Source organism: Lissotriton vulgaris, chromosome 1_1 (assembly GCF_964263255.1).
Source record: "Lissotriton vulgaris chromosome 1_1, aLisVul1.2, whole genome shotgun sequence".
In the NCBI taxonomy this organism is placed as follows: domain Eukaryota; kingdom Metazoa; phylum Chordata; class Amphibia; order Caudata; family Salamandridae; genus Lissotriton; species Lissotriton vulgaris.
Window position 1 is genome coordinate 1,300,478,915 of NC_141685.1, and position 27,764 is coordinate 1,300,506,678.

The following is a 27,764-nucleotide window of genomic DNA, read 5'->3' on the forward strand; positions in this document are numbered from 1 at the left end:
CAAATGTTTGTTGGGCAAGAGACTAAAGAAATGCGCATAACTTGGCCTGGAGGGGATCAATCTGGGGAGTAAAGCTGTATCAAGTTAAAGCTTGCCAGCCTGCGAAGAATCGTTGGATCTCTGTCTCCTACAGAGTGGCTGCGCTCCACAAAGATCACGCTAAAGGGGTTTAGCAGGTGGGGCTGCATGGTGTTGTGCGGGTCAGGATTGGGAGGAATGGCTCCAGCGGCCCCTGACCTAGACTGCAGGGGCACCACAGTCACAATCATGAAACTGCTGGGAAGCAGGCTGGGGTTGGACAGGCAGGCAATATGGGGTACCTCTGACAAAACCACGAAAATAGGCGTTAATGCGAGTGGCAAGGAGGGGCAGATGACAAGAACCAAGCAGTGGCTCTGTCATAAAACAGCTTGAGTGGAGTCTGCCTTGCTGCCAAACAGGAGAGTCCTATTGTATTGCATGTCCGTGAGAAGTGGGCATCACCTGAAAAAGGAATGGACCACAGCTAAGCACAGGGGCGAATGGGGACACTAGTGCTGATTGCCCTCCCAATGGAATCAGTGGTGTCCAAGGCAGAACTAATTGTCACGAAAGTCCTGAATGGCCTGGGCAAGGACTGGTTGGAGATAATCAGGGAGAACTGGGAGGACTTGAGCCACTGAATACAGTGGTGTGAGAACTGTACCCCAGCATGCATTCACCCACCTGAGTGTCAAGCTGGCGTATGAAAAAACTGGTTTCCCCAAACGTCTCCATCAGTGTGAAGTAGTCAAAAAGGTTGGGATAAGTTTTCCCTTTGAAAGTCTGCACCACCAAGCTTTGAGGTGAAGGGTGCAGAGATAAAAATGCAGATTAACACGAGACAGGGCGATGGCATTGTGCAGTTTGGCAATTGACCGAGGGCCAGGCCCAAGGTTTGGCCCATGCCCCCAACAAGGTGTCCAAGTTCCTTGTTAAATGGTAAGAGGGGCTTAGAAGATTTCTATCCCAACAGGAGAACCTCTGAAAGTACAACGGTCTTGCCCTCCAAGGTGTGGCCCTGTAGGGCAAGGACTTTAGCTGTCCTATGCATACCTGTGGCGTATGAAGCACTCAACAGTGACTGGTCCAGGGGGGTGAAAGCAGTCTGTACTCAAGGGGTAGTATCAAAGCAACTATCCTCCGGCAGGTCAGAAGTTGAGGAGGAAGGCAAATCTCATCACCTGCATAGCAATCGTTAATGAAATCTGTGCCGAGGGACTGTGGGGAGTGCTTTTGTTGGTGTAGAGATAGATCAAGTCAGGAAGCAAAGCCTCAATGACTGCCAGGTATCACTTCGATAGAGGTCAAACCAGCATAGATTCAATATCAGAAAGTACAAATGCGGCATCGCCACCCAGAGGGACAGAGTCAGCATTGATTTGCTAGGAGCGGTCAGAAAGTGCCTGGGACCGTGGAGTCAAAATCCAGAGACTCCTCTTTGTAGACATGAATGTTCAAACTAGTGCGGACAGTGAACCAGCTACATGGAACATGTAGAGAACCTGTTCCGTGGGGCAAATGGACTTCAACTTATCCAAAGATTCAATCAAGAGGAAGATCGACCTCTGGAACGACGCTGGCAACTTCTAGATTTCTACAGGGACTTAACTTTCAACTTGGACTGGTCTCGTCGTTAAGTCTTTTGGTGTTAGTTATCATACAGTTTGTTACGTTCCCAAGTCAAACACCAGAGTGTGGCAAAAATAAGCGAGCCGATATTAAAATCGTGCTATGTCCACCTGGGATACACATAAATATCCCCATTGATACGGTTGCAGTGCTTTAGATAGAGAAAACATAAACCCAGAAAAACTAGAACGAGTTAAAACTTGAAAATGAATACCTGGAAAGTCCGTGGTCTCAACAACTATATTGAGTTATAAAGTGCACACATTCCTAAAACAATCTACTGCTAAAATGGAGTTTCATTAAACACACCTATGGATGAGGAAGTAACTAAACTCTGGGAAAGAGGAAGGAACATATTTTGTCGGCTACATAATTTATGCTGCTCCATGTGTAACTTTTTAACACTGCTATCCTGGGGCCAATGTAGAAGGGAGATATATCCTTGTACATGGGCTACTGCACAGGGTTGAAATCGGCCTTTAGAACTATGCTCCTAATCTAGATACATTTTATTTTCGAACCCTGTGTGCTTTAGTTTTTCCTTATGTGGATGTCCCCCTTGTGAGAAGCTGGCCTGGCATATGAAGTCCACTAATGTAGTGGGCACCTTGCACCAGTCCAGACAACCCTTATGGTGATTTAAGAGGTCTTAGAAACCTTAGAAGGCTCTCTAAGTGGTAGCTGAGGAGAGCAGCGATCATGCTTAGTCCAGAAGGCGTGTAAAGCAGCTTGTTTTGCCAGAAAGCAATCTTACAGTATAGATTAAGTGAAAAAGAACCACACAATGTATTTATAAAAACATGAATTCATGATATAATACTCTCTAACACGTTTAGATATCTCCTACACGGAGATAACAATTTCCACGCAATACTTGAAAGAAACAGTAACTAGCACAAAATACACAGTGGACCGGGGAAGGGGGGCAGAACATACTGAGAAAGTGGAATAAGAACCACGACTCGGGTCAAGACAGTGTCGAGAGGACGTAGGAGTGCTGGGGACCCAAGGAACCACTAAGGTGAGTAGATCGGGACCCCACGGAGAGTGTGAACACAATCACGTGCTCCGTACAACTCTACGGGTAAGTCACGGTTGGATTTTTAAAGATTAAGGACCCTTCCGAGTGAACCCTGAAGAAACCCTGTGAAAGACAGGAGGTTGGAGACCCACCCACCCGTGGATTTCCTAGTATACATGTTACCTACACCAGGAAAGCCGGGTGCATAGGTGTGAAGTGGTGTCAGAAACCACAGTCGAACCCAATGGAGGACTTCAGCAAAGTGCTGCTGCAGAAGGAGAAAGTGTTGGTAGAATCCAAGGACAGATTCTAGTTGAGCGGTACCTGCAAGCAGAGGGGACGGAGTCTATTTCACTCAGGAGTGACCAGGAGACTTAGAAGATGAATGCCCTCCGATGTCTGGTGTTGCAGTAAGGATGACGATTATCTTGGCTCTGCAGCTGTGAGGACTAGGCGACGCTGTAGCAGCCCTGGAGGCGTGCATGATGTAGAGGGGTCGGAGTCCAGCAGGAGCAACAACAAGCCTTGGCAAATGCAACCAACGCAAAAATTGGAGGCACAACATCGGTACTAGCAAGGTCCAGGAGTCTCACCACAAGCAGTGGAGTCAAGGAAGCTCACCAGAAACAAAGGTGACCCTCAAATGGACCCACAGGCTGGAGGTACTGGAGTCTCAAGAGGACCTCAAGTAGCTCACCAAAAGCTGTAGGCCACAATGCACACGATACAGTGTGGCTGAAGATACTGGTCACTGGAGGTGCTAGAGGTTGGGGCTACTTGGAGCCTGAAGATCTTCTTGGAAGGAAGACAACACGCCTTGGCAACTGCAAGTTAACACAGCGCACAGGGGTTCGGTTATTGCAACCCCCACAAGAGATACTGGCCTCAAACTTGGTGAGGGGGCAGGACAGGGTACGCCTCGGGAGCTGGGGAAAACCACCACTTGTGTTGCAGAACCTTACAGGGTCCGGAGGAGCTCGGGATTAGCAGACTGGTAGAGTTTGCTGCAGTGCCTGCGAATGCAGGGGAGTGACTCCTTCACTCAAAGGGAGATTCCTTCAGGTCTCTTTGTTGCCCACGTGCCTTGGAAGGTTCCTGTATGGGGCACAAACTATGCAGCAGACTGGAAGGGAGACAAAGTCGAGCCCAAACTAAGTCCAGCGCAGTCCAGCGTGCCCAGAAGGTAGAAGTGGTGTCTGATCTGAATCTTATCCCACGACTAATCTAGAGACCCACCCTCAGGTAAGCCCTTAAGTACCCTTAGGAAAGGGCTGGCAGGATTCAGGGTACCCTCCCTGGGGAGTCTGGAGAGGGAGGTTACTCCCATGTCCTTTGTCCAGTTTTGCACCAGAGCGGGAGCAAACAGCTCTTAGGACTGGTTTAAACTGGACTATGCACCAGGAAACCAAATGGGCCTCTCATGCAGACAGTGGCGCTGGCAAGCACACCCACCGGATCCCAATACACTAAATCCTGTCTGGGAGGTGGTCACACCTCCCTATGACAGGATTCCTATTGTGCTGCCTTCCCCTGCATGAGCTTGGCTCAGCAGCAGGAGGGCAGAAAGGTGTGTCTGGTCAGCAACAACCATTTTGTGCTGTACATGTCTAAAAGGTTGGCACCGGGAGCACAGAGCCTAACGGAAGGCTCTTCCAGTGCTTGGAATCATACCTCCATGATTTCAATATGTTTGGCACCAAACCTGATCGGATTCATTGCAGCCATTTTCGAGATGGTCATCGCGTAATTACGTGGTTCCCCTCGATATAGTATATGGCTGCTTGAATGACAGCCCGGGAGAATGGACTTTGTAGGCTGTAGGGGAGTCGTGCTCATACAGGGGCACCCTCTCACGTAGAACCAAGTACCTGCCTTCAGGATTGCAAAGGCTTGCTATAGGGGTGATATAGGTTTTAAGTGCAGTGACCCTAGATATAGGAAACCTATATCTTTAGTAAGTGGTTCTAGCACCAATTTAAACTGGCTGCAATGGCAGGCCTGTGGTTCCATTTTGAATAGTCTACCATGGGTGGCATAATGCATGCTCTGGGGTACCTATACCCTGGGTACCTTAGTACCATATACTAGGGACTGATAAGGGTACCCCCCAGTATCCAATCTGGGATGTACCAAAGTGCTGGACAAACCAATTTAAGGGAGAAAGCAGATAGACTGGGGTCTTGATTAGCAGGATCCCAGTAAGACTAGTCAGTAACAGCTTAGCACCAGGCAAAAAGTGGGGGTAACCATAAAAGTAGATCCTACTTTCCTACACTTTTTATTTGTGATTTTTGGAGGTGGGGGTGGTTCAATTGCACTCTGGATTGCAGTCTGGATAGGCACCTGCTAAGGCCCCACAAAAAAACCTGAATTGACTAAGGAATTAGCAGATGCCAAGAAATAATCTAGAATGCATTGCTATATGGTGACTGTTGCATACTAAAGATAAGGCAAGTTTATATCATTAACCAGTACAAGACACCTACAGTAGGTTAGACCGTATCTTAGTCGCACACACCTTTGCACCCAACTTTGTCACTTGAATCACTCTCTGCTCCAAATCAAATAGGAGATGACAATTCCATACACTAGTATCCCTACATAGTGTTTGTTGCCAGAGGCTTTACAGGACACTGGGTTTAAACTAGTTCATATTTTGAGGACAACTGGGGGTCAACTGCTACCAAGGCTAACGAGTGGGGGACATTGAAAGTTCCATTGTGAGGGGAATGTATGTAGGAGTACTAAAGTTTAAAGTACCATAGATTGCGACAAAATGAAAGGAGAAGGAACAGACTACTACTCCAAATACCCACGTATGATGAACTGTTAAGAGGACGACAACTGGGAGACGCTAGAAAAACTTACTGACAGAGACTACATTAAATGCTAAATAAAGACGGCACTAGACCTGCTAAAATGTTAGCGTGGTAGATTAGAAAGGAACGCACCTTCTCAACTAGATCGTCTAACTGACCGTATGGTTCCTAAAGCAGCAACTCAAGCTGCTATAAATTGAAACGTTGCACATCATTAAGCAACAATTTCCACTGTAAGGAATATGCTACTTACCAGTATGCATCTGTTCTTGGCATGTAGGGCTGCTGACATTCATATCTGTGCATAGATCGCCGCCTAGTGTTGGGTCCGGATGATTGCACATTGTTGTCCTGGAAGAGTCTTCGAAGTATCACGAGATAAGTGGCTCCTCCCCTGGACTACAGTGCGCATGGGCATCCTCTCCATCCTCAGATTGTTTTTCTCCATTGTGGCAGAGATGGAGTATAATACAGTAAGTGATGACCATGCCTGAGAATGATTGAGTGCTACAGCTGCGACAGGCACCGGGGAGGAGGGCGGGCAATATGAATGTCAGCAGCCCTACATGCCAAGAACAGATGCATACTGGTAAGTAGCATATTCCGTTTGAGGCATGTGGGCTGCTGAATTCATATCTGTGCATAGAATAAATAGCAGTTTCCTCCTTAGCGGTGGTTGCCCGTGCCAGCTGCAGCAGTCTGAAAAAAAGAGTTCTGAGAACAACCTGTCCTACAGCAGCTTGCTGTTTGGAGTGTACATCTACGCAGTAGTGTTTGGTAAATGTATGTATGGTGGTCCATGTGGCTGCTCTACATATATCCTCTAGAGGAATGTTACCTAGGAAAGCCATGGATGCCCCTAACTTGCGTGTGGAATGCGCTCTTGGGGGAACTGTTAATGTGTGTTTAGCCTTTTGATAACAGATCTGTATGCACTTAACAATCCATCTGGCTATACCTGATTTGGAAATGGGGTTGCCTTTGTGCTGTGGAGAGAAGGCAACAACCAGTTGCTTAGTTTTCCTGAAATCTTTTGTCCTGTCTATGTAATACAGGAGAGCTCTTAACATCCAGTGTGTGCAGTGCTGGGTCTGCCACTGAATCTGGATTTGGGAAGAATACGGGCAGTTCCATGGTTTGATTAATGTGGAACTGCGACACCACCTTCGGCATAAATTTAGGGTTGGTACGCAGCACTACCCTATTAGCATGAATCTGTATGAAAGGCTCTTGAATAGTTAGGGCTTGAAGCTCACTAACTCTTCTTAGCGATGTGATTGCTACTAGAAAGGCCACTTTCCATGTCAGAAACTTTATCTCACAAGAGTGAAGAGGTTCAAAAGGTGGTCCCATTAGTCTGGTGAGAACTATGTTCAGATTCCAGACAGGTGAAGGTGGGTGTCTGGGAGGAATCACTATTGAGTCCCTCCATAAAAGCTTTAATGGCAGGCAATCTGAAAAGGGAAATATGCTGTCTGTTTTGAAGATAAGCTGCCATTGCAGCTAAATGTATCCTGATGGAACTATATGCCAGATTGCATCTGTGTAGATGCAACAAACAACAATGTTTTGCGTTAATGCATCTAGCGGATTTATGTCATTATTGGAACAATAAATGACAAATCGCTTCCATTTTGCCGCATAGCATGCCCTGGTTGTAGGTCTTCTTGCCTCCTTGATGATGTTCTTACAGTAAGGGGGCAGGTTCAGGTAGCCAAACTATGACCTCAGGAGCCATATTGCAAGGCTCAACTGTTGCGGATCTGGGTGCTGAATGTCTCCACGGCTCTGAGTGAGGAGACTGGGCGTGAGTCGCAGTCGTTGGTGAGGCACCACTTAAAGTTCTAGGAACGTGGTGTACCACGCCTGCCTTGCCCATGTTGGAGCAACTAGGATGAGTGTCATTGAGTGGTGCCACAGTTTGCGTGCAACTAGCGGTATGAGCGGTGCTGGAGGAAAAGCGTACACAAATCTGCCTGACCAGTTCAGCCATACCGCATTGCCCTGAGACTGCGGGTGTGGGAACCTGGCGGCGAAGGTTTGACATTTTGCGTTTTCCTTTGTGGCGAGTAGGTCTATCTCTGGATGACCCCACTGCTGGAAATACAGTTGGAGCACAGAGGGATGTATCTCCCACTCGTGCACCTGATGGCTGTGCCTCCTGAGAAGGTCCATCCGGTTGTCCTTGCCTGGGAGATGTTCCGCCATGAGGAACATGTTTCTTTGAATGGCCCACTTCCACATGCTCTGGGCTAGATGTGACAATTGTGGAGAGTGTGCCTCCCTGCTTCTGGATATTATACATGGCAGTCATGTTGTCCGTCCGGATCAGCACGACGTTGTTGCACAAATGCAATTTGAATGCCTTCATCGCCATGAAGATTGCCATCAGCTCCAGCAGGTTGATGTGCATCTTCTGCTGCTGCGTCGTCCATAGACCCTGCACTGTATAATGGAGGACATGCGCTACCCAGCCCTGGAGAGATGCGTCCGTCGTCAGCACTATCTGTGGTACAGGCTCTTGGAACGGTCGTCCCCTGCAAAGGTTTTGTGTGTTCCACCAATGCAGAGAGTTGTATGCACGACCGGTCACCAACACTAGGTCTTTGAGATGTCCCTGAGCCTGGTTCCACTGACGTGCCAAGCACTCCTGAAGCGGACGCATGTGTAGCCTCGCGTGAGGGACTATGAAGATGCAGGAGGCCATCATATCTATCAGCTGCATAAATACTTGCGCTGGGAGTGAGTGCTGGGGCCTGCATTTCTGAATCAGCAATTGCATGCCGTTGACTCTGGCTGAGTTTCGCTGCGCTGTTGCTGTCAGAGTGATTATTGTCGCTCCTAGGTACTGTTGTACATGTGCGGGCTGAAGAAATTTTGGGTAATTTAGTGAAAATCCTAGACTGTGTAGGAGGTGAATCGTGCGGGACATGTGGCTGGCACATTGCTGGGCTGACTTTGCTTGGACAAGCCAGTCGTCCAGATATCGATAGACATGGATGTGTTGTCTCCGAAGGTGCACAGCCACTGTCGCCAAGCACATGGTGGCTGTAGTGACCCCGAAAGGCAGGACCTAGAACTGGTAATTGCTGGTTGTTTATGGTGAACCTGAGATATTTCCTGTGTCCTGGGTGAATTGGAATGTGGAAATATGCGTCCTTTAGGTCTAGGTTTGCTAGGAAATCCCCCTGACTGAGCAATGGTAGAACTTGCTGCAAAGTCAGCATGTGGAAATGTTCTGACAAGATGTACTGCTTCAGGGGTCTGAGGTCTAGAATGGGCCTGAGAGACCCGTCCTTCTTTGGGATTAAGAAGTAGTGAGTACACCCCTGTACCCTGTTCTAAAGGCACGAGTTTTATGGCCCCTTTTTGCAGCATGCAGATGACTTTTTGCTGCAATAAGTGCATGTGCTCTGTGGACATAGGACGGTGCCTTGGGGATATGATGGGTGGAGTGGAGGTTAGTTCCAGACAATAGCCGTATTGGATAATCTGTCTCACCCCCCTGTTTGTGGTGATGCCTTCCCAGACTGGCAGGAACTGCTGAAGTCTTCACCCGACCGGTGTTACATGGTCTGGGGGCAGTGACAAGACATCACTGTTTATTGGTGGCGGAGGATCTGGCATTATTATTTCCTCGTCCTCTGCCTTTGATGCCGTTCCCACGATATCCACCCCTATTGTTTTTGTTATAGGTGGTCTGTGTGCCCCCTTTCTTGTATTGGGCTTGCTGTGATGCTGGACCTCTAGAGGCTCCCCTGTTACCGGAGCGACGAAAGGAACCGCCCCTGAACTGTTGTGACTGCAGAGCTCCCATGGATTTTGCTGTCAGTGTCTCTTAATTTTTTCTAGGGTCGTGTCTACATCAGGATCAAATAGAAGGTCAGGGTTAACTGGCTGATTGAGTAAAGTTGTTTGGATCTGTGGCTTAAAACCAGAGATGCGTAGCCAGGAATGCCTTCTAAGCATCACACTGGAGTTGATGGCCCTAGCTGCTGTGTCTGCTGCATCTAGCGCACATTTAATGGATGCATTTGAAATCAGCTTTCCCTCCTGTATCAGCATGTCTGCTCCCTCCTTATAAACATCAGGCAGGTGTTGTAGTAGGTGCTCTAACATGTCGTAATGAGCCCTATCATATTAGCTAATAGGGCCTGTGTATTGGAGATCCTCCAAATATTTGCCGCTTGAGCCGCTACTCGTTTGCCAGAAGCTTCCAAGATTTTGGATTCTTTATCCAGAGGAGGGACATCACCACTAGTTTGAGAGTTCGCTCTCTTACGAGCATTAGCCACCACTAGGGAGTCGAGACAGTAGCGGCGTGCTGTTGACTGAGCTACAATAATAAACCAAGAGCGGTACCAATATTGCCACGTTACTTATGAGCTGGATCCCGGGTGATCGCTCGAATCACTGAATAAAGCAGTAATTCTCAAAGAAACATATTTCAGAATGAATCAATTTTGTTTTATTTTTAACTTAAATGCATGTATCAAATCAATGTGCATCTTTTTTGTTCTTTTTCAATTAGAAAACATTTCTTTAGTTCCACATAATAAATCACAATGAGCACAACTTAAACAGACAATACGAAAAAATGTTTTAACAAAAAATCACGACTTACATTCACCATTCATACCACACGACATATCATAACTAGATATATTACAGTTATTTACAAATCTATACAATGTCACAATTTGAAAACAAACAAAGCATTGGAAATAAACAAGTAAACAATGTTGGTAATCAAGGGTTCCTAAAAGGAACCCTTGATTATTTCGGAAAAATACCAACATTGTTTACTTGTTTATTTCCAATGCTTTGTTTGTTTTCAAATAGTGACATTGTATAGATTTGTAAATAACTGTAATATATCTAGTTATGATATGTCGTGTGGTATGAATGGTGAATGTAAGTCGTGATTTTTTGTTAAAACATTTTTTCGTATTGTCTGTTGTTTAAGTTGTGCTCATTGTGATTTATTCTGTGGAACTAAAGAAATGTTTTCTAATTGAAAAAGAACAAAAAAGATGCACATTGATTTGATACATGCATTTAAGTTAAAAATAAAACAAAATTGATTCATTCTGAAATATGTTTCTTTGAGAATTACTGCTTTATTCAGTGATTCGAGCGATCACCCGGGATCCAGCTCATAAGTAACGTGGCAATATTGGTACCGCTTTTGGTTTATTATTGTTCTGGTGAGGCTTGTCCTTATTGCCAGTAAGCCCAGACCCTGTGTATGGTGTTGACTGAGCTACAGCAGGGAAGATTTTTGACCTGAACTCTGAGGTGTGCGCTGCCACTGCACTGGGTACAGGTGTGAGCAGACTGGATCTGCAGCCACCGGTTGAAGTGTGGAACTGTATTATAGGTCACCAGGGACCCTAACACATTTCGGACAACAGCACCTGCATATGCAGCTGTATTGCCAGGAGATGTGGGACATATAGTGCTCCTCGGCACATGTGGGAAAAAAGCAACTGGGTCTCACAGGCACGCGGAATTGCAGGCTTCAGGAGCGAGCTGTTTAGGGCATTGCTGCTCATTAAGACTGCATGCAGGGAATTGATCCCGGTATCCTATTATAAAGTGTGCTGCTGTTACGCATTGTGGCATCAGGATTGCTCTGGAAGCTATGGGCGCTGGTGGTTCCGATAGTCTAATATGATACCGGACTGTCATCTGAAACTTGCTTGGACTTTCATAAACACAGTGGATGTGCCGCTGCAGCTGGAGCTACAAAATAGTACTTGTGCTGTGCCTTGACGTGTGGTCATTAAAGCGCGATTGGGTGGCGCCCACCTTGGTTCAGAAGCTGCATCATGGGGAGGATGGACTCCAGACAACCGCGTCTCACTTTTGAGACCAAGAGAAACGCGAGACAGCAGGCCTCGGAGGAGGGGAATGGCGAGAAGGAGGCGCCTGCTGAACAAAGTGCTGGGTCTAGCAGTGATATGCACACAATACTCACGGAAATGCGTCAAGGCTTGGGGAGGAGATTACAGATTTTTTCTAGCGCAACAAGGGTGCAGTGGAAAGTGTTGAGGTAATATGGGAGACTTTTAAAGTTACGATACGAGGATACTGGCTGTCTAAAAGCTTCGGAGTATTAAGAGACATACAGCGTACGCTTAGGACCTTAGAGCGAGACATGGGGAGGTTAGAGGAATTAATGGTGCGAGGGGACTCAGGACAAGCAAAAAGAGACTTCAGGGCCAAACTTTATGAAGAGGAAGCTGCCAGGGAAGCTACATTTCGGGGGCGGTACTAGGTGGCGCGAAGATACGGGGAGGGGGAGCGGCCGGGGAAGGCTTTATCTGAGATTACACGATGTCCACTGTTTAATAACAGTGTATTGGAGATTGACAGACCGGATGGAGGGAAGTGTCGGGACACCACAGGTATATTGGACATTTATACATCACATTATGCTAACTGTTGTGTACACCACACAGAATACTGGTGAGATAGATCTCGATTTTATGGGGGATATTGCACTTTGCTGGCTTAGTGATGCACACAGGGAGTTCCTCAGCGCCCCAATAGAGATAGATGAGATTAGGAAGGCTATTATGTCACTGAAGAGTGGAAAGGCACCAGGCCTTGATGGCTTACCTGCTGAGTTCTACAAATGCTATATTGATGTTATGGCGCCTGTGCTGCGGGAGGTATTCGAGGAGTCCCTTGAGGTGGGGGTACTCCCTACATCGATGCGTGAGGTGGTCATTACGTCTCTATTGAAACCTGGTAAGTCCCCCGCGGCCTGCGACTCCTTCTGCCCGTTGTCCCTTATCAACTGTGACACAAAAATATTACCCAATGTGTTGGCAACTCGGCTGTCTCTCCTAATGACCAAGATCATTCTCCCGGATCAGTCTGCATTTGTCCCGGGTAGGGCCACTAATCATAATTCGTGCACGTTGTTTTCTTTGATACAGACCGTGGCGCCAGAATTCCCAGTAGCTGCGGTGTTTCTTGATGCCTCTAAGGCATTTGACTGTTTAATTGAGATACTTGTTTGCAGTCCTGCAGAGAATGGGGTTCCCTAAGATGTTTATATCATGGGTGCAGTTGTCGTACCACCAACCCACTGCCAGGGTGCTATTCAATTGTCATCTGTCCTCATCGCTTTCCATATCGCGGGGTACTCGGCAGGGATGCCTACTCTCCCCGCTGCACAAGTTACTTACCTTCGGTAACGATATATCTGTAAGAAACAGTAGTTAGTATTCGATTCCTTACCTTAGAATATCCCCAGGCATCAGACTGGATCTGGAAAATTTTGCGCAGCAGTACCCCTGCGCGTCGGTAGGTGTAGTCTGCGGCTCCGTGTCGTCGGCGCCGGGATGACGTCGCCGGAGTCACGCGCGGACGTCAGTTCTTATACACAGCTTTTCCGCGCCAGAAACGCAGTGCCATGATAAAAACCAACACTGGTGCCATAAAAACTAGGGCCCTGAAAGGGGATGACCTTAGCCCTAGATATCGGTTTGCAGAACGGGGAGGATGGGTGGGGCGGTAAGGTATCTAATAGTAACTTATGCATCCGAAAGAAACCGGTTAGTATTAGATTACTTACCTTAGAATAGCTACCCCAGCAATACCAACACCAGTGGTGGGTCTGCAAACCAATGATCACACCAGAAAGTCCTTAAGAACGGAACGGCCGAAAAAGCCATCTCACCGGACTTGGCTGTCCAGGCAGTAGTGTCTTGCGAACGTTGGCAGCAAGGCCCACGTAGCTTCCTGACAGATGTCCTGCAAGGGGACTCCCCGACCCAGGGCAGTAGTAGCCGCCGTGGCCAGAGTGGAATGGGAACGTAGATCCACAGGAGGCTCCTTTTTAGCCAAGGAGTAGCATGCCTTGATGCACAAGACGACACCGAGAGATGGTCCGCTTGTGCACCGCCCGTCTCTTCTAAGCGCCCACGTAACCAACAAAGAGTTGATCATCCACCCGGAACTGGAGTGTGCGATCCACATAGAATGAGAGCGTACGTTTTGGGTCCAGACGGTGGAGCCGCTCTTCCTCTTTCGAGGGATGCAGAGCCGGAAAGAAGGTGGCCAAGGTGATGGACTGCCGGATGTGGAAGGCTGTGACTACCTTGGGCAGGAAAGAGGGTCGCGTCCGCAACACAACTCTGTCCGGATGGACAGAAAGGAAGGGCGGTTGAGAATAAAGAGCCTGGAGCTCACTCACTCTCCTGGCAGAGGTGATGGCAACCAGGAATGCAGTCTTAAGAGTAAGGAGACGAAGAGAACAGGTATAAAGTGGCTCGAAGGGAGCGCACATCAGATAAGTCAGAACAAGGTTCAAGTTCCACTGAGGCATCACGAAAGGAACAGGAGGAAACATGTGAGTGATGCCCTTCAAAAACCTATTTACAACCGGGGACTTGAACAAAGGGCTGATCAGGGAGCCTTAAGAAGGCGGAAATGGCAGAGAGATAGCCCTTTAGAGTGCCCAGAGCAGAGCCCTGCTGGGCAAGAGAAAGAGGAGAACGTCTGAAAAGGGGGCAGAAAGGGGATCCACAGCCTTTGCTGTGCACCATGCAACACATTTTTTCCACCTGCAGGCATATTCCGATTTTGTGGAGGGACGCCTGGCTGCCAGAATCACATTACAGACTTCAGGAGGCAAGTCAAATGGCCTCAACTGCCACCGCTCAATCTCAACGCATGTAAGTGAAGACTGGACAGGTTCGGGTGGAGGACCGTCCCCTGCTGCTGCGACAGAAGGTCCTCCTGAAGAGGCAGACGAATCGGGGGATCGACTGACATGCTGAGTAGCTCGGGATACCAGTATCTTCGTGCCCAGTCCGGAGCCACAAGGATGACTTGGGCTTGGTAATGCCTGATCTTCTTCGGCACTCTGGGCAGAAGTGGTATAGGCAGAAAGGCGTACAACAGACCGCAACTCTACTCGTGACGAAAAGCGTCTCCGAGCGAGTGCCACCTTGGAAATTCCAACGCGCAGAACTGATGACATTGCGCGTTCTCTTCTGTGGGGAATAGATCTAACCAAGGCTCTCCCCACTACTGAAAGAAGCCTTGTGCCACGTTAGAGTTCAGACGCCATTCGTGATCCATCATGCACAGACAGCCGAGTTCGTCCGCCCTGGCGTTCAGGGAACCTGCCAGGTGTTGAACCACCAGGGTCACGCCCTGATGTTCCAGCCACTGCCAGAGGCGCAGAGCCTCCTGGCAAAGGGTCCACGACCCAACCCCGCCCTGTTTGTTGCACTACCACATGGCGGTGGTGTTGTCCGTGAACACCTGCACTACACTCCCCCCGGACAGAGGGGAGGAATGCCTTCAGTGCAAGCCGAATCGCCCGCAGCTCCAGAAGGTTGATGTGGAGCCGGGACTCCGCCAGAGACCAGATGCCTCTGATCTCCACCTCGCCCATGTGGCCCCCCCAGCCCTGGAGGGAAGCGTCCATCACAACCACATGCTCCGGTTGGGGTAGGGAGAGGGATCCGCTGCTGACCCAATCGCGCTCCGTGAGCCACCACTGCAAGACAGTGCCCTCTGAGATCAAGACATGGTCGGACAAGTTGCCCTGATGCTGGGCCCACTGTAACTTTAGGTCCCACTGCAGAGCCCGCATCCGCCACCTGGCGTGATGCACCAGAAGGATGCAGGAGGCCATCAGCCCCAGAAGCCGCAGCGTCAACCTGACCGAGACTCGGGATAAAGGCTGAAAGATCGGAATCAGAGCCTGAATATCCCGAACCCGCTGTTCGGGAGGATAAACCCGAAACTGCGTAAAGTCTAGAACCTCTCCGATGAAGAGGAGTTTTTGAGAGGGACACAGGTGCGACTTCGGCACATTGATGGAGAACCCCAGCAGGTGCAGGAGGTCGGCTGCTGTCTGGAGGTGGCCGACGACTGTCTGGGGCGAGTCCACCTTCAACAACCAGTCATCGAGGTAGGGGGAAGACTGAAACCCCTAACCTGCGCAGATGAGCTGCAACCACCGCCATCACTTTCGTGAACACCCGTGGGGCGCTCGTAAGGCCGAAGGGGAGCACGGTAAACTGAAATTGCTCGTGGCCTATCGTGAACCGCAGGTAGCGCCGATGGGCCGGCAGGACGGGAATGTGGAAATAGGCGTCCTGCAAGTCCAATGCTACCATTTAGTCTCCTGGGTCCAGGGCAGCTAAGACCTGAGCCAAAGTCAGCATCTTGAACTTCTCCTTCCGGAGGAAGCCATTGACGTTCCGGAGGTCCAAGATAGAGCGTAGGCCCCCTTTGCCATTCTTGGGAACCAGAAAGTAGTGGGAGTAACAACCACACCCTACTTCTGGCCCAGGAACGCGCTCGATAGCCCCCTTGGCCAAGAGGGCCATAACTTCCTCTTGCAGAAGTTGTAAGTGATCCCCCGACACACTGGTTCTGCGGTGGCATGGCTTGAGGGGTCTCCTCGAAGGGGAGGGAGTAGCCCCTTTGGACGATTTACAGCACCCACCTGTCCGATGTGATGGAGCACCAGTGGAGGCGGTGATGGCGAACCCTGCCCCCCCACTGGCGTCAAATGGGCCTGAAAGCTCGGACTAGGAAGGCTTTGAGGCAGATGCTGCGGGTGGGCCGAAGCACCCGACGGCGCCGGGGCCGAAGCACCCGGCAAGCTCGGGCTCCCAGTCGGGTCCGCTGGGCCCGAAGGCGCTGCGGAACCCGACTGAGGAGAGAGCGTCCTCATGGCCATGAGTAAGGCATCGAACTCCTCCGGCGTCGCGTTGTGCCCAAGGACCGGCGGGTATGGAGCAGGCCACGACGTTTGCGGCTCCGGCAGAGCCCCGTGAGCGGTGTCACCCGAACCCCCGGCCGCGTCGGGCGGAGTCAGCAGAGCGATGTCGCCTCTGACTTCTTGTGCCTCTCACCTGAGGACTTGGAGCCCGACGAGTGGTGTCGACTTGCCTAGCTGTGTTGACTTCGGCCCCAAGACCGGTCCCTCGACCTCTTTCCAGACCGGGCCTTCGAGCGGCATGGGGCCGACTGCCGGAGCTCGAGGCGCTTGCGGGACTGCTCCCGCCTACCCATCGACGTCAAGGCCCGGCAGTCTGGGCACGACTTGTCATCATGGTCGGGCCCCAGGCAATGTAGGCACCGGCGGTGGGGGTCGGTAACCGACAGCAGTCGGTTGCAGCCGGCACAGGGCTTGAACTTGGGCATCCCTACCGGCACCGATTGAGTCGTAGACTCAATACGGATCCAAAAAGGATCAAAAAAGCTTAGTCAAAAAGGGACTAAAGGGTACCACTTTCTCCGGACCTGTGCTTGCTGGTGCGGAAAAAAGAAGAACTGACGTCTGCGCGCAAGGGCGGCGTCTAATTACTACGGCGATGTCATCCCGGCGCCAATGACGCCAACGACAGAGCCGCAGACTACGCCTAACAACGTGCAGGGGGTACAGCTACTCAAAATTTTCCGGATCCAGTCTGACACCTGGGGATATTCTAAGGTAAGGAATCTAATACTAACCTGTTTCTTTCAGATACTTTTCGATATAGCGATTGAGCCATTGGCGTGTAGATTACGTCAACTTCATCAGGAGAGAGCGTTTCAATGTTTTCAGCGTCAAATTCTTATATTGTTATATGCTGACGACGTCACGCTTTATATTAGAGATCCACAGCAGAACATAAACTCCCAGCTGCGAGAATTCCCGGTGTTTGGTAGGCTTTCGGGTGTCCACATAAATTGGGGCAAATCTCAATTCTTCCCGCTCACGCCCGCAGTCCTGAACTTCCTACTGGATTTCCCTCTCGAATGGTGTCATTCTGACCTTCGGTACCTGGGGATTTAGGACTCTAGGGACAGGGAGGAAACGCTTAAATTAAATTAGGGCACAGTGATCATGAGATTGACAACCAACGCCAAGCGATGGATCTCATTGTCACGGTCGATGGCAGGTAGAGCCTCGCTCCTCAAAATGGTAATTCTTCCCCAATTTATATATCTATTTCTCAATATTCTCCATTACCCCGGTACCTTTTTTTTCAAAACCCTGCGGACGGAACTTATTTGACTACTGTGGGGTGGTAAGCAACCACCACTGAAATGGTCGGTCATTACACAACCCTATGATAAGAGTGAGTTTGATGTTCCTGATATTAATATTTATTATATTAGCGCACAAGCTAACTTTGCATATCATTGGATGCTGCCTGTGCCGTTTTTGCCCCAGACAGCAACTAATGACTGGCTGGCACATCCCCTTCCTCTAACTGGTCCTATACATGGACCTGCTGGAGTTAAGGACACCGCCCACAACAGTAACGTGTGCGGTGGATGCTTGGCGGTGCCTGGCGAACGTCCTGCAGGCTACACTTTTATATTCTCTGCAGCTCCCTCTCACCCGAAATTGGTATTATTGCAGGAAAAGGGGTTTCAGGAGCAGTGCAGGAGACTTAATGTTACCACATGGTGTGATCTGTTCTTGAGGGGAATGTTTCGGTCCATGGACCTATTTTTCAGGGACGCGTGTCCCACGCCACTGGAGGTTTTTTGATATGTGCGGCTGAGGCAGGGTTTGAGGAGAGTCCTGCCTGACTTCCCTCGGGAACCGGATACACTGGCTCCACTACATCTCATGCTAAACTCCACAGAAGGGAAGCATCTGAAGTCTGGTATATACAGCAGTATCAGGGCACATCGATCGGGGATTGACAGTTCGGCCCGTATACACTGGAGCGAGGACCTGGGAAGAGAAATATCAGACAACCAATAGATATATTGTTTCAGGGTCACAGAGCATATCTCAGCTAGCTGTAGATTCAAAGTTATCCACTACAAGTTTTTACAACTACTATATTACACCCCCACCAAAAAATATAGATTTCAGTTATCAGACAATGATCGCTGCGACAGTTGTAGAAGCGCTGGAGCGGGATTCTTACACTTAGCGTGGGAGTGCCCGGGGATATGGGAGTATTGGTCGCAGGTACACGTGGCCCTCGAGAACATGCTGGAAACCACACTGAAGAGAGACCCAATGACTATGCTGCTGGGATACACTGCGCAGGTATCTAAACACTGTAGGAAGTTTTTAGATACTACATTGCTACTAGCTAAACGAAGACTGACCTGTCACTGGGGCAGGGGGAGGGCTCCAAAGTTTAAGGCATGGCTAAGAGATGTTCTATATTGTCAAGAGCAGAATGCTGTTGAAGCCGGCACAACCACTGGCCTCTAGACTCCGAGATAAATGGAGGCCACTGCAAGCTTATCTTTTATGAAGTGCAGATAGGGGATCAGAGACATCACAGGGGGTTGTTCATGTGTTGGATGCTGGGGAGTATTCGGAGTAACCTTCTTGCTATGGGATCACTGGAATGGACATTGCTACTGCCGGACGGGCCCATGGCTGGGTTGCATACCCAATTGTACTGTTTTTGATGCATAATGGACTGTCAAGATGGACATCTTATGATATGGAATGTCATGCGTTGTATCTGCCTGCTTATTCCTGTCACCGCGTACAGTATTACTGTCTTGTATAGTGCGAGCTGCTGATGGCATATATGACCGAGACAGATAAGAGACAACGCCTACAACTGATGTAAGAAATCAAAATGGATATGATAGTATGGCCTAATGTTATCTATGTTGCACATGATGCTCTGTGAAAATAACTGATTGTCTATATCTCAAAAAGTTATAAATAAGGTTTAAAAAAAAACTATGAATTTATTCTTGAAATAAGATTTAAATGTATAACTTTATTCTTGATCGAACCAGGATTTTGTGAATTGATTAATGGAAGATGAAGGATAATGATTAAAGAATGTGTTTTTCTATATAAAAATGGATCTATGGAAGATGTAGGATTATTATATATATATATATATATATATATATATATATATAATGTAAATTGTACAATGTGCATGTCAGACTGCCACAACTCAATTTTTAGGTCAGGCCTGGGCAGTGCGTGCGCGGCTCTGGGAGCCATGCTGTATTCAGGTATGGACTTGAAGTTCCGCCACTCTACTGCCATGTTTTTCATTGGCTTGTGTCACTGTCCTTAGAATGTGTTAGCTTCTGATTAGTTCGTAGGCTTGCTAGTCCTTCCTTAAGACCGGCCTTGCCTACATTTGTAACCTCCCACAAGGACTGGCCCTTTCACTTGTGTAATTACACGTATGTTTTCTTTACAGTCTGTAAGCACTATTTTCTTTAATGATTTTCTCCTACAGTGCAACACAGGTGATGCAAACTAGAATCTTACAATAAAGTTAAGAGAAAAAAAAAAACACGAGAGCCACGCCTTCATTTTCTTCCTTGCTGCTCATTACAGCAGACTCCTCCTCCCAGTTTGCGCCCTCTCCCACTTTAACAGGAAGCAATTCAATAGGTCTTGCATTTGCGAGAGTTTAGCCTATTGACATTGTAAATGACAATGCTTTTTATTTGTTTTAAAAAGCAAACACAAATAAAATGCATTGTCAATTACATTGCCAATACCTTAAACTCTCGCAAATGCGAGACCTATTGCGTTGCAAATGCTTGTTGATTATTTGGCAACAGTTTATAAGTTTGTGATTTTTTTTTTTAAATATCCATTTTTGAAACCTTCATAAGGAAGGTTCTTGGGCAACCTTGAGATCGAGTCGCTCACTCACTGCAGAGCACATTGTTGTATTAGACCACATCATCAGCAAGAAAGAACTCCTATCACCCTTAATCATTTGCCTGCTGGGAAGACTAGGTTCAGATGTGTTTGCTCTGACATTTTACTGTCAGTTTCAGGCCGAGTTGGTGCAGAGGCTTCCAGCGGATTTTGAGGATGCAGAGAGAAGTTCGGCGGACTCATTGATAGAAGCTACAGTCCTTATGATATTAACGAAAGACAAGGAAACACAGGTCCTGGGATCATATGCATTAATAATGATGTTATATAAGGCCTTAGCAAACAGACTCATCCCGATGGTTGCGGACTTGGTCCACATGGATCAATGCAGTTTCATATCCAGCCATAATACACACGAATCTGCGAAGCCCATATCGTATAGATAAGACGATTGAATCTTAACTACAGGAGCCCTGCCTTAGATACAGATAAAGCTTTTAAAACAGGATGGGATTACATGCCTGCAGTTTTAGAAGAAAATTGGCTCTGGTCCACAGATCAGGTGCTGGATTAAATTGATCGATACAGAACCTGTACCCAAAGTGAAGTTATGAGGCTTCGTATCCGATAGCTGTACCAGACAGGAGCACAAGGCAGGGGTGCTTACAACAACATTTGTGGTAGAGCCTCTGTGAACATGTGAAAGACGGGGGGGGGGCTGGGAAATCAGAGGTACGACCCATGTGTTGTTTGCTGAGAACACTATCATATGCCCGATGCACCAAACTGAGGCGTTCCCGCGATTATTACAGGAGCTGCACCCATTTGGTGATTTATCAGATGTAAGACTTATGGAATAGCCTTCCCGAAGCGATCCGTGGTATACAGGACCTTTTAGCCTTCAGAAAGGCCGTCAAAACTCATCTCTTCCAATAATTCTTTCATCTTTCTGTGCCTCCATCCCTCTGCAATCTGTCTGCTTGCAGCGCCGGGACGCCCCTTTGCTGGGGCAGCCGCGCGCTATACAAATCTCTATAACATTAACATTAACAGTCCTATTCCCTAGAGCCACATATCAGATTGTCCCCCTAAAATCTGCCAAACGTCAGGATGACATGGGAAACAAGAAAATTCACATACATAGATATGCAGATTGCACACCTTGGGAGAACAATACTCCTACAATATGGAAAAAGTTGTCCAACGGCTAAGAGCTTCTACGCTTTGGCAATTCGCGATCACGGTCGGGGATGGGCAGGGCAGCACTAGCCAACATCATGTGATACTTCTAAACACTATATAAAAGTCGGTGTTCTAGCCACAGATCAACATTCAAAGAAATCAAAACCTATTCATTTCATTAAACTGACTTTATGGTTTGAGGGGGTGGGGGAGTTTGGTGGTGGGGGTAAGAGTGCAGACTGAAACTGGGTTGAGTCTTCCCAATATACAGTTATAATACATAGCAACGCAACTCCAACATGCCCTTCATTGGTGTAGAGAAGATGGAAATTGAGAGAAAATTCTCCCAAGAGGCACCATAGAAGTATAAATGCTAACGCTTAATGAGAGAGAACCAGCTGATAAGACTGCACCATGATTGCGGAAGTGTCATAAGCATGAAAAATTACGGTCCACCGATCAGTTGGACTAACCTGACATGGATATGACTTCAGAATCTACCATCTTTGTGGTGGCAAATGTGATAAAGCGCCTCTTTTGGCTAGTTAGCCCCCTACTTTTTCCCTGGGTTTGATGTGGTTTCAATTGTAGTGCACAGGGTCCCTGCCAACAAGGTCTCCTGTGCCAGTGCTTCTTCCCTTAAAAAAAAATCCCCGAATGGTATTTCTACCCCCGTAAGTCCCAAGTAAATTATACTCTTGGTACCTAGGGCCTGGAAGATGAAAAGGGCTCCTTGGGGCCCCCCCTCACTAGGACCCTGCCACTGCCCTTTGCAGCTTGCATTCCCCTGAGAGGGAGGAAACGACAGTCGACATGACACCCTGCCTGGGTACCATGCCAGCCAACACTACCTGACGGCATAGGTAAGTCACCCTTCTAGCAGACTTCACAGCCCTAAGGCAGGGTATACTATACCACAGGTGAGAGCAAATCTACATGAGTAGATATGCCCCTACAATATGGTTATACATTACCTCATATTGTAAGTGCCAGTGAAGCCATAGAGTACATGGGCTGGAAACTCCGAAACATAACATCTCGAGTTCCACAGCAGCAAGATGGCTTCACTGAACAAAGGAGTGTTTGGTTCCAAACTACCCCTTTCAAGAAATCCGCACTGATGCCAGTGTGAGATTTATTGTACCATGTAGCCAGAGGGCACCCCAGAGTTGCTCACTGAAAGCCTGCCAACCCTGGTGTGGTCTCTGACTGGCTATAGGCAGTCAGACACCACCAGCCATGTTTCTGGACCACTGGGTAGAGAGCCCTTGCTCTGGGACCAGAACCAATGCACATCCTGGGCAGGAAAGTCACACCTCCTCCCCCAAGATGGGCCAGTGCTCACAGAGGGGAGCTTCAAAGGCTTGCCGCCTTTGTAATGCAACCCCTAGTTTCTGCTGCTATCAGCAGGTGGCAGCCCTCTGTTTACACCTCCCCTTTGGGAAGGAAAATTTAATAGAAGGTGTGCCCACCTCTGCTAACTCCACCTCTAAGAAGGATAAGGCAAGGTGAAGCACATCTTTCAGTTCCTGCCATCTTGAAGATGGGGAGACCCCTACAATCAGGGCTAGGTCTATGCCCCCCTCCCACAGGAGCGTGGTAAATAGAGAATGTAGTCACTAGTCACCCCAAGTAAGGTGCCCATTGGCGCTACCTGCTACTCCCCTAAAAAGCCCCAATAATCTAGTATTTAGGGGGCTACCCCAGACCTGGAAACAAAATCTGCGATGACCTACGAAGAAAGACGATGACAGAGCAGAGAAGACTGAAGACGACAACTGCCTTGGCCCCAGCCCTCCCAGCCTGTCTCCAGCTCAACAACCTTGCGACCTGTCTTTCAGCCAGCGACCTCTGAAACCCATGGGAGGACTTCTACCTTCAACAAAGACTCCAATCTCCCGTGGACAGCTGACCTGTTCAGAAGAAAAACAACAAAGACTTCGGCCCCAGGAGGATCCCTGACTCGTGCCCATTCTGCACCAGACAGAAACAGCCCAAGTCGGAGTGGCCCACCAGCCCAGTGAAGTCTCCCCATCATCCATGACTCTAAATCCAGCGTTGGCCGACCTCTCCTGACCCCCCCCCCCCACTCCAAGACGGCACCTGCAGAGTGAATCTGTAGGCCCCCTCCACCCCCACCACTTCGCGAACAGCGCAGTAAGATTTGAGGACTGGATGCACCCTGCACCTGCAGCCCCCGGCTTTGGTGAGCTCAGTCAGTGGTGGCCCTGGGACCCCCAACACCTCAACTTAGTGGTGCTGTTGCTGGTGTTCGGTCTGGTCCTTCCAATTCGACACCTACAGCCTGTTTCCCAAAACTCCATAGGATTGCATTGGGCACCCAATGCTGTGTTTGCACCCGGCAGACCCTGTGCCACTAGTGGTGTATGTTCGGTGTGCCACCTTGTGCAGGTCCTAACATCCAAAGCTTAGCCCCTGCAACATTCCACTTACCTGCAAGCAGCGTGTATCCACAGACTCCCAGTGTCCATTGAAACGCATTGGGCCGAAATCAGGGTTCAAACTCTCACCCAGCCGCCCCGGTGCCGCTGGTGGTGCAGGGTTAGCACTCACCTACTCCTTGCCCACTGCTGACCCTTGGTCCCGAAGACAGGTACTGAAAGGTGCATACTTACCTGATTAACCGCAAAATAATTTCCCCCACAGGATAACATTGAACTGTTCTGAAAATATTCAGAGTCTATTTTTTAAAGTGCAAAGTATTTTTAATTAAAAACATACTTACCTTATCACAAAGATCTTGGTCTTGAAATAATGTAGACACCAAGAATACTTTTCTAAAATTGGCCTAATCTCCTTGAGTAGTGTGTCCATTATTGATCACGGATGTGTAATAAATGTTGTACACTCAACTGTTCGGCCTCAGGCTGCTCACCCACACTACCACCAATAGAGCACTTTGGGTTTTACATTGAGGCCTGAACACTTTTGAGGAATCCCTGGACTCTGTATATATTATTGTCACTAGGTGGTAGACTCAGCCCGACTGGCCTACCAGTCAAAACCTGCAGCCTCTTTTCACCTAAACCGATCCCTGCAGACTAACATTGGACAACAAACGCTGTGCGGCACCAGGCTGTTCTAGTACCGCTGGAGGGGACCTGCTGGTGCTGCCTTGGACCTTGCCACATACTCACCTCAAGTCCAGAAGATTGGTGTTATAAGTCACTGTACTATACCTGTAAGCCGTAATGGTTTTTCCTCGCAGAGGATCACATTACAGCCTCACTTATTAAAATGTTTAGTATTTCTCTTGCACAACTTAATTTTATTGGTTCTGGCACCCAAATATATATCTAAAGATACAGGTTGTTTTGATAAATTGGTGTGGAGCGCCTTATTGAGTCAAGTGCAATATTTACTGACTGTGTAGTTTCGCAGATTTCCAACACTCCTCTCTGATAAGCCAAAAGGCTGCTCGACCACGCTATCCATGTACACTAAGGGAATACCTGGACTTGTTGCATGATATGCCTCTTTTTGGTACATCATAAAGAGCCAGCTTCTTACATCACTTTTTAGATCTTACATTATAGCTACTTTACACCAGTAAAACTCCATTGAGTATTTACAGACCGATCCCTGCTTGTCCTAGAAGTGAAGATAAGGCTGCAACATTCCTCCAAATGCTCTAGGAATGCAGGCCTCTCCAGAATTACTGGGATGAGTAACTACAATCCTGAAGAGTTACATTGGTTAACATAGCCACTACGTAAAAGCATTGTGTGTTATTCCCAAACCTAAGAAACACAATATTTCATATACATTTGCTATGTTGGCATTGGTGCTTGGCAAAAGGGGTAAAGCAATACATTGGATCTTCTAGAGCAACTAAGATCTCCACATGGCTGAAGGCTATGACCAAACATGGCTTGCAGAGGAAAGTATCACTTCACATAATTCTCCCGTCCATTTCATTGGTTAGAATATTATATAACACAGTAGACAATAGCAAACGTCCATGAAGCATGGGCGGTATTTTCCAAAGGTAATGTAAACAATTTAATTTTAAATTAACCCCTTCCGTGCGGCCGCGATTTTCCCCGTGTGCGGCCGCCGGACGAACACGGGCGGGCCGTGACGAACCCCAGCCGTCATCAGCACACGAGCACCGTAGTGCATGACGGCTGGGGTTCGTCACCAGCATGGAAGGGGTTAAAAACACTTAATTGTCGGAATAGCTTTTTTATCTTTAATGATCTGCAGGTTAATGGGCTAGAGATTAAGATATTGCAAACAGTAATTTTGCACTCACCTGTGCCAGATTCCAGCAGAAAGAGCACCTGTTGCAGATCCAACTGGCACAGCTCTAATTCAGTGCGCTGAAGCTCCAACTCTGCCTTTGTGACTAGAAACTTTGCACACCTAGACAATACATAAAAAAACAAAGTAACCATGACTGTTGTGCACTTGTATGCTGCCATAAAAAATAAAAAACACTTACCTCGGTTCACCATTTTCATTCTTTTAAATTCACATACATTAATAAACTTCAGCCTTTGCACTGTATCCCAGAATACTTTGAAAACTATTTATTCCACATTATTAACAATGCATATCTATTTTTAGACCACATTTCATTATTTCTGTGTTTGGACATTCAAGCATAAACACAGCGTGCTCAAGTGCAGATGTGAACTTAAGTCTCACTGTGTACATCACTTACCCTGCTGCTAAGCACCAGTTCACATTACTCAAGTCTCTGGTCATTGAGGGACACTGGGCTGCGTATAGCTTTATCACAAGACACAGGCCTCAAACTATTTTTTATTACTAATAGTATTCAGAGAAACCATTACATGTAATGTGTTCAGACAGTGTCTGAAGTCACTGTTGCCATCAGACAATAGCACAAAAATGTATCCTACAAGTGTGACAAGAAGGAATATCAGTTAAACATAGTAGCTCTGAGAATCTGGCATAGACTTTTCAATTAAAGCAAAGCAGCCAAATACAAATAACGCAGTGTAAAAGGTCGAAGTAGCTGAGTGCACAAGAGTCCAAAGACAGGGAGACCCTGTTGTCACCTGATAAACCAGGAAGGAAGGTTGGCGGGAAGGAAAGTGCTAGAGACATAGTTCAGTGTCACAATTCCGCCAATCCTGTTCAAGCAAGTGTTCTCCAGGAACATAAAATAATCAAAGGCCGGCAGGTATGAGTAAACTTGGTTTCAGTGTACGCAATCCTATGGGTTAAGATGTTCATGGCCATAACGTGACAATTGTGCGAACCAGGAGGCCACAGGAGGGGCGAATGACTGCTTCCAGTGAAGACAAATAAGTTGTTTAGAACTCCCCCAAAAAATGTGGCCCACCAGGGGCCAATCCGTGTGTCTCATAGCCTCAAGTTCCATAGGCCGTACACCTAAGATAACAGTTATACAGGAGTTTAGTAGGGGGGAAGCTTAGAATTTCTTTCCAATAGGTGGTTATGACCAAACACTACCACCAAATGTGTTGAAAATCTCCTGGGGATGCCTTACAGCGCCAGCAAAGATCGATGTAGTGCAATAAATAGTCAGAAGGCAGGTCGGTGTAAAGTACCACCATCTCGTCAGCTTGTAGGCCGTCTCATGTGGTATACTGCGGTGTATTCTGGGGAGATCTCCCCAGAGCGTGTCCTATTGATTCTGCGAGAGGTTTTCAGTGGTATCGGAGTGCCATGGGGTTTGATATGCATGAGAGCGTATCATAGCGGCATGTTAGTGAACTTGGTAGGTGCGGGAGATCAGACTGTGTGCAGTCATAGGCCCTAAAGCCTCAAAAGGGGTAAGGTGTCTGGTCGCACCCTTCATGTTCAGAGGGTGGAGTGCCAAGTGACAGTTGACAGTATTGCAGGTGGGCCATTTCGGATATGTGAAATTCCGGTTTACAGTAATCTAACGATTTGATAGAGGTTTGCCCGCTTCTCAAGTACGAATGACCGGGATTCTAGGGCCGTAGTAAAGTTTGGATTGCGTGCAGAGTGTTGGGGGAAAGAAAACGTGGTAAGTACACGCTTGAGCGCAATGTTGTCCCAAATTTCGAGACTGGTCCTGGTAGGAGGTGACAAGATGAGAACCCTTTGGCTGTGCATGTTTAGGGAGCCAGGCAAGATCCCAGAGAGGTCTGCAAGCAAGTGCCCGGTCCATGTGGAACCAATATTTCTCGCTCTCCCTCACTACCCACTCAGATCTAAAGCGAAGGTGCTCCACCTAGTAGTACTCCAAGAAAATGGGCCACACCAGCCTGAAAATACCCCCTGGTCTCTAAGGAGCATTAGAACAGAATTGGAGAATCTGGGTCGTCTCCCTCCCAATATGAAGCACTAATATCTTGATGGATACGTATGATATCCTCGTGACTACAACCTAAGCCAAATGAAAAGAAAAACCGGAATGGAATACTGCCGACAGCCAAAACCCACGGTGCTGGAAATGCTGCGTGCGACTCCTGTGTCCAAACATCAACAAAAAGATGTACCGGGTGAGCAGCACCGGGGGGGG

The 27,764-nt window shown here is 48.0% G+C and overlaps 1 protein-coding gene across 1 annotated transcript in view; it reads right to left on the reverse strand.

Annotated features, from left to right (window-relative positions):
* ESPL1 (extra spindle pole bodies like 1, separase) overlaps window positions 1–27,764 on the reverse strand; it is a 600,179-nt gene that overhangs the window by 311,841 nt on the left and 260,574 nt on the right. The window contains exon 17 of the mRNA XM_086929411.1: window positions 25,536–25,645. Coding sequence (XP_086785537.1) covers window positions 25,536–25,645 — 110 coding nt within the window. The remainder of the gene's footprint in view (window positions 1–25,535; window positions 25,646–27,764) is intronic.